The sequence below is a fragment of the Ceratina calcarata genome, unplaced genomic scaffold (genome assembly GCF_001652005.2).
Source record: "Ceratina calcarata isolate Rehan_Ccalc_2016 unplaced genomic scaffold, ASM165200v1 scaffold180.2, whole genome shotgun sequence".
In the NCBI taxonomy this organism is placed as follows: domain Eukaryota; kingdom Metazoa; phylum Arthropoda; class Insecta; order Hymenoptera; family Apidae; genus Ceratina; species Ceratina calcarata.
The window spans coordinates 1,873,076-1,880,294 of NW_017139431.1; the positions used below are offsets into that span (position 1 = coordinate 1,873,076).

The 7,219-nt window shown below is 35.7% G+C and overlaps 2 protein-coding genes across 2 annotated transcripts in view; both read left to right on the forward strand.

Moving 5' to 3' along the window:
- Nucleotides 1-6: 6 nt before the first annotated feature.
- On the forward strand, nt 7-3,462 carry LOC108633053 (pyruvate kinase). The gene is made up of 9 exons (XM_018038011.2): nt 7-551; nt 648-789; nt 1,023-1,261; nt 1,330-1,507; nt 1,582-1,800; nt 1,892-2,067; nt 2,158-2,388; nt 2,451-2,673; nt 2,749-3,462. Exons 1-9 carry the CDS (start codon nt 486-488, stop codon nt 2,958-2,960), a joined length of 1,686 nt encoding a protein of 561 aa, XP_017893500.2. The 5' UTR covers nt 7-485; the 3' UTR covers nt 2,961-3,462.
- A 2,160-nt stretch (nt 3,463-5,622) lies between these two features.
- LOC108633002 (short neuropeptide F precursor) overlaps nt 5,623-7,219 on the forward strand; it is a 2,694-nt gene continuing 1,097 nt past the window's right edge. The window contains exon 1 of the mRNA XM_018037904.2: nt 5,623-5,771. The gene's annotated coding sequence lies outside the window, so the exon portion shown is untranslated. The remainder of the gene's footprint in view (nt 5,772-7,219) is intronic.

The window sequence follows — 7,219 nt, forward strand, 5'->3', positions numbered from 1 at the left end:
ACACACACACACACACACACACACACGTCTATAATACAGTTATTAATTAATAAAGTAAAATAATTATTTGAGACTTTAAGTTATTAAAACACGAAGTACTGTCGCAAGATGAGAACTGTATCCTGGATTCCGGAAAAATAAATAAAACGATGTATTTTATTCTATTTCCTTCTTTATTGCCTTACTGTAGTCCTTTTATTATTCCCATTCAAGGACCTTCCTTATTTATGACTCAGTGTTTTTATATAAAACACCTATAATAATTGAAACTCTGTTTTAATCAAATCTGGGAACGATATATGTAGTATTTTCAGCATTAGAATACGCAATATTCAAATTTTTTTTATAACAGCAACATGTAACTTCGATCATTTCATTAACCTTCATCAAAGCAATAGTAAAATGGATTAAAATAGTACAATACCAGCTTCAAAAAATTACAAACCCTGGAAACTAACATAAAAGCATAAGAAATCATCTGCACAATGCTTTGCACTAATTACATTGCGCCTGCAACAAAATTGATAAAGTCTTGCCGTCGAATGCCATGGGTATTTTACCAATGATTTAGTATTATCAGAACACGGCATAAACATTTTAATTCGTTTAAAATTAATTATAGTCTAATGTTTCATGTACTTTCATAGATGATACAGTTGGAAGATCAATTTATAGTGGACGATCAAGGGAAAGCAGCGTATCAAAACACGCGTCTCGAGCATAATGTACAACTTAACATAAATTCCAGTCCTAAACTTGCGAGGCTTACTCGAATTATGGTTACTCTAGGTAAACTATAATAATTTTGCTACCTGCAATCAATTGTAATTGCTATATGATATCAATTTCTTATCTCTATCCTGCCAATTACTAACTACATTTTGAGACTAAACTAATCGCGCTAAAGGGTATAAAATAATAAATCCGTACCGTGTTGAAACTCTATAAATTAAATAAAATACACGTGTGAAATAAAAAAATTCTATATTATGATCCTGGATCATATTTTACACGTCTGATAGGGATGAAAAATTCTGATCCCGACACTATCGTCGACATGATGATGGCCGGAGCAAATATAGTCCGCTTGAACTTGTCTCATGAATCGGAGAAGTGGCACGCAATCACCGTGCAGTCTATCAGAGAAGCAGGAAACAGGATGTACGAATTCACGAACGAGGTTTACCCTTTGGGGGTTGCGATGAATCTTCGCGGCCCTGAGATAAGGACTGGCGCGTTCCGCGGCGATGAAAAGAGCCTAGTATGCGTACAAGCCACGTCGTAAATCAATATTGGTTTCACCGATGGAGTTCGTAATAACACTTTCAGGGGTTCGCCAAATTAAAAGAAGGTAGTATGGTAAGATTGGTCACGGACAATATCGCGAAACGTGCAGGCTGTTCTTCGTGTTTCTGGATATCTTATCCCGATCTACCTCGAGTGTGTCGACCTGGTGACAGACTACTGATTGACCGCGGCGCGGCTTTGCTGCAGGTCACCTGTATCCGTTAGTTCTAATTTTATCGCAGGAACGTAAATTCCCCTTGAACAATTCAGATTAATTTTAGATATTTGGTACAGGTGAGAAGGAAATAAACTGTAGGGTCATTAAAGGCGGTACGGTAACGGATTATAAACCGGTACAATTATTGGACAGTGTGGTTTCATTGCCACAAATTTCGGAAAAGGACACTGAGCACATTAAATTGGCTTCAATGTTAGAATGCGATTTTCTTATCGTAAATAATACGCGCAACGAAAAAATGATTTACGCCATTAAATGTCGTTTGAGACAATTCGGTACGTGTTCAGCAATTTGAACGCATTGTTTATTACACTATTTTATTTCATTATAATTTATAATGATTTATTATAACGATTTTTCCTGAAGGCGTTACTAAACTTTGCGTTATGGCCAAGATCTCCACGCAACAAGGCCTAGACAGTTTGGACGAGATTCTAAACGCGGCCGATGCCATTTTACTCGACAGGCCTAGTATCGAGATAGAAGTAGGGCAAGAAAAATTGTTTCTCGTGGAAAAGATAATTATCGCCAAATGTATTAAGGTGATATGTTTCTCAAATTGCAGCAGTTTCTCTGATGCCCATTTATTACTGTAAAAAATTCACTCGATCTTTCGTCTTAATTTCATTTAGATTGGAAAACCGATCGTGTTAGGATTTCAAGTATGCAACAACGGGAAGTTAAACATTGATATGAATCTAATTGCGAATGCTGTCCTAAATGGCGTCGACGCGATACTTCTTAAGACCGGTAGTTTAGAACCGAAAGAAGTCAGTCAACTGTTGAAAGACGTTGACGTGGTTTGCAGAGAAGCCGAAAGCGCTCTATGGCAAAAAGATATCTTCGACGAACTCAGTTATAAGGTATTTTTCAAATAAGTTATCAGATCGAGAGTGATGCATTCTACGTGTGGACATCGAAACAGGTACCGGTACCTTTGGATCCTCTGCACGCGATCATAGTTGGGGCTGTTGAGACGTCGCTAAAGTCGAATGCAGCTGCAATCGTTGTCACGACGACAACGGGACGTAGCGCCGTTCTGTTATCAATGTACCGCCCCAGATGTCCGATTCTTGCGGTCACTCGTTACGGGATCGTTGCAAGATGGTTACAACTCTACTATGGCATCCACGCTCTCCATTATAGAAGTAATAAACTCTTTCATCTTATTCCTCTATACGCGCGTTAGAAGCAACCATTATCATACTTTCTTATCAATACAGTGGAAGCTTTGCTCAATTGGGGCGAAGACATGCAAGCTCGAATTCAGACCGGTATCGATTCCCTCCGAAGAAAAAGGTATATTAGAGTCGGCGATCCGGTGGTGGTCGTCAGTGGATGGCGTCAGGGTACAGGATTCACGAATTGCATACGCATAGTTTACGCGTCGCCAGGATTGGAAAACCAAATATCAGATTTCGAGCCTTGCTGGTGAAACAAGTTAATTCGGACATAAATATTTGAATTCAACTAATTGCAACAATTAATAAAACCATTCCTTATGAATTCCTCATAAGCCTGTTTATCTGTAAAAAACCTTTCAATCCCACTTTATTATATGAATATATTTAGATATACATGTAAATACACTGCATGTAAAACGTTAAAAAATCTTCTTCGAGAAAACTTTGAAAAACAATGCAGAAAGTTTGCAATCGTAATTCCTTTCTGTAATCAGTAACATTGAACGCGTGACACAAAAGATGCTTCCCCGGTATGATAACGTGCCTCGAATGAACACGAATCATGACCCCCTGTGCTTTGTCAGGCTCCGCAGAAACTTCGCTACATGAATCGGCAATATGTAATACCTATTTAATTGTTAACTGATAAGCAACACTGCAGTGGATTGTGCCTCCCTGACTTGTTACGCAATTCCAAAACCGTAAAAACGTACATTTTAAATCCTGTATAATGTTAATATATTTTTGCAATAATTAACGAATAATAAACAGTGAAGTAACAAATCAAAGTATAAATTTTCATATAATACTCGTGTTAAATGTATATTGGTACAAGCATTATGCGGTACCTATGTCAGCTGTTGATATAGTAATATCTATATCACATCTGTTTAAATAACTTGTAAATTACTGTATCTTATCATTCATTGTCAGTTACATACAAAAATATAGAAGTCTTTTTCTATATGCGATAATAATACATATATTTATGTATGTCGCTGACATTCAAATCTCTCGCCACGCAGCAAATTAAGTTCAATTAAACAAGCCGGCTATTACTGTGGACTGTGGGTAGATATGTTTATACAGACATCAACAGCCAAGATGTTCAAGTGGACATTAACATTAATGTCAGAATGTAATTTTATACGCACTCGTTCTTCCTACGTATGGTGCTCGGTTATCGATTTCTTTCTACCAGGTATCCATCGTCATACTTATGGTGTAATCATGATTCATCTTGAAATGCACAGAATCGAGGCACTTGTAATTTTACACGAATGCATAAGTGACTTATTTTTTGTTTAATCGCGTACGAGAGGATTAGATAATGACGATAAGAAAAGTGATCAATCGCAAAATTAATACGCGACAAAGCCATCAGTCGCGTATTAATTTAACGAATCTGAATACGAAGTGTTATTTTTAAATATCGATTATAGTTTCTTCTTTTGCAATAATAACAAATGCGTCGGTTAAAAGTAATCCCAAGGTATTATAAAAATAGGAACACTGGACAATACATATAAAAGGGGGAACTAAAAATGTTTCTCTTCCTGTTTATTTAATTAAAGATCTGCCCTTTTGCATTTCATGCTCAGATAAAGCAATTTACGTGAAGAAAGCGAAAACATGTAAATAAGGGGATTAAATGAGAGCATCTCAGAATATACTTTCGAGGATATTTTACAGGCATACTTTCGTACTTATCGCATTTTCATGAAAGAAGTGAGAAAAACAAGACGTGGAAAAGGTATTCAGTATCACATATACATATTTCTGCTTTAATCATAGCTAATCAAGTAATCTCTCCCAAGTTACTTCATCGACTGCGATTGAGACGAAATTGAACCCCTGCCGAGAGTCGCGTCTAAGATTTATCTCTTATTCACCAAACACAAAACGACCGCACAAATACGTAATCAACGATTGACGATCGAAATGACTGGGAATTATATTAAATATTAATTAAATGAACAGTTTTTTTTAATTATACATTTAATTTCTGAGAAACATTATATGAGATTCATAAGTAGGACCCATTACCTCATCGTTGCGTATTTCAATATAATCACTTGATACCTATAATGACATATTCATTGAAAATAAAATATAATTTTCATTCAAATACTCGAATGCAGTTCTGATATAGAATAATGCGTATAAATTTAATATACGACGTTTTGAGTACTTCTACATTGGGATGCAAATGTATTCTTTAAAGTATAATTGCAGTGATTTAAAATAAATTATTAGAGCGAAAAGCGGAGCGTAGCGTCGAGTGAAATTATGGAATTGAGCAAGCTACCCTCGCCTATCTAGCCTGATTGCAATGCAAATGCCTGCATCGTGTTTAATATGTATGTGTGTTCCGGTAATTAAAAATAATATATCTTCAACGATCTTGTTATTTATCTTCACCATCAATTTAAATCCTAATTGAATTTAGTTGAAGAACATAGGAATGATACTATTGAATGCCAAGTGATTAAATATACGCAAACAAATGTAAAGATTATTAGCGATTTGATGAATTCCTCCGGAGGACCAGTAAATCGTTGATGGAACCCGTTGGGGGTTGAATCTTTTGAATTTAGAAGTCGGAATCAGTCTAGCGGACACATCGCTGACCCTTTGACGAAGACTGAACTGGTGGCGGTTCAAAATCGATCATGGAAAGTCAGTAAAAGTCGTGTAACAAGATCGTCCAGTGAAGGAATTGCAAGGATGTCGTGTCTTAAGACGGCGAGCGACGACAGATACCTGCGCTATGTATCTACGTAGTACATCTGCGGGAAAACGAAATGGAAAGAGGAACGCTTGCGCTGAAGGACAGACCGCGTGCTCGCTCGCTCGCTTTTCACTCACCACCTGTGCCTGCGCCCACACTCTCCTGCAACCCCTATATAAACGAAGGCACCCCCGACGCCGATTCACTTCGCATCATCGCTGCGGCTCCTGTGCTTCACGACTCTCTCGATTTTCGACATCCCAATCTCACGGACGATACACTATTCCTTGGACATTTCTTGGGCCGTTCTCGTTTGCATCGCTTTGCTCTGGTAAGTTCAGTGAATTTTCTATTTTCTTTTAACTGGCTACATTCTTTATTATCTCGTTTGTATAACAGAATAGCAATATAGCGCTAGGACGAATTTTCTGCATTTCGATTATTATATGTAGATAGTAATGTTAACTAGTTTCATCTTTGATGTAATTTAATTATTTGTTTTGTACTAATTTTTATTGTTATTAACTTGTTTGTAGAATTTTGTGATGTTACTGATATAGAATACAAATATTCTTATTCTATTTAATCAGTATAACTGACTGTTTAAAATGATAGTCTTTTATAAGTGTATTCGCTTTAATCATTGACATATGTTATTGCAACGAGAACTATTTCTATTGATGTTCTGTCGTACTTCAGTTCCAACTGACATGGAATTAAAACATTGTCCTAATAGTGATGCGAACTTCATAATCTTCCTTTATGAAAGGAAAGCTCTTTGTGCCGTAAGGTATTGTTGCATCTATATTAATAATCCGAAATAAAACACTTTACATCTGAAAGAATCTTTAAGACAGTCAGTTTTTAATTTAATTGAAAATTTCATATGATAAATATAACTGCTAAGAAGATTAAACAGGAAGTCTCTAATAAACTTGTTTGATTCATGAAACAGAAAATATAGAATATGGCATCAAACATTTCTTACTAAATTTTACTTCTCTTGCCTTTTTAATTTTCGAATAGTTTTTTTCTTATTTCTTCATGCTGACAATATAAATATTTAATTCTAACTTGATCGTTNCGTCGGCTCAAAATAGTTTATTTACTATTAATTACTAACCATTGTTTCTAATTTCTGTCGCGACTATGTTGAAAATTACTTCTGCGTTCCCCTCCCTACATAAGTTGTTCATGAATTCCTTTGTTAAGTTTCAGGCTGCATGATTAAATCCCATAACATTATTAAACAATACGACAACTACTCAGGTGAATGTTCATTGTTAACTACTTACATTTGACGCGTACCGGTTTTAAATTTTACTCGGGCTATTCTAAACTTAAATTAGTTTACAATTCATATGTGCACAATATGTACGTTTCCACAATTCATGAAATTTCAGCACAATTTAATTCGGATGGGATAACTAAAGTATAATGTAACTTCTCGCGACTCATTAGAAATTATATTATGGATTATTTTCATATCTGAACGAAATTGCAGATAACAATAAATTTAATAGAAATCCATGAAGCAAACATATTTTTTCTACGCCTTAGTTGTGTCTTAACTAAAGTTTCTTTCAGTTCCAATGTCACATCGGCTGTCTAAAAATATTGTTGCGCAATCGATAACCCAAGAATTTTCTCCTTTAACGAAAAAGCTTAGCAAAACACGAATTGTTGTATAAGCTTTGCGTGAATCACGTTCACTGTATTTAATGCAAACTACAAACGCACAGAGCTGATCTATGGAAATGCGTAGGCTTACGATTGAAT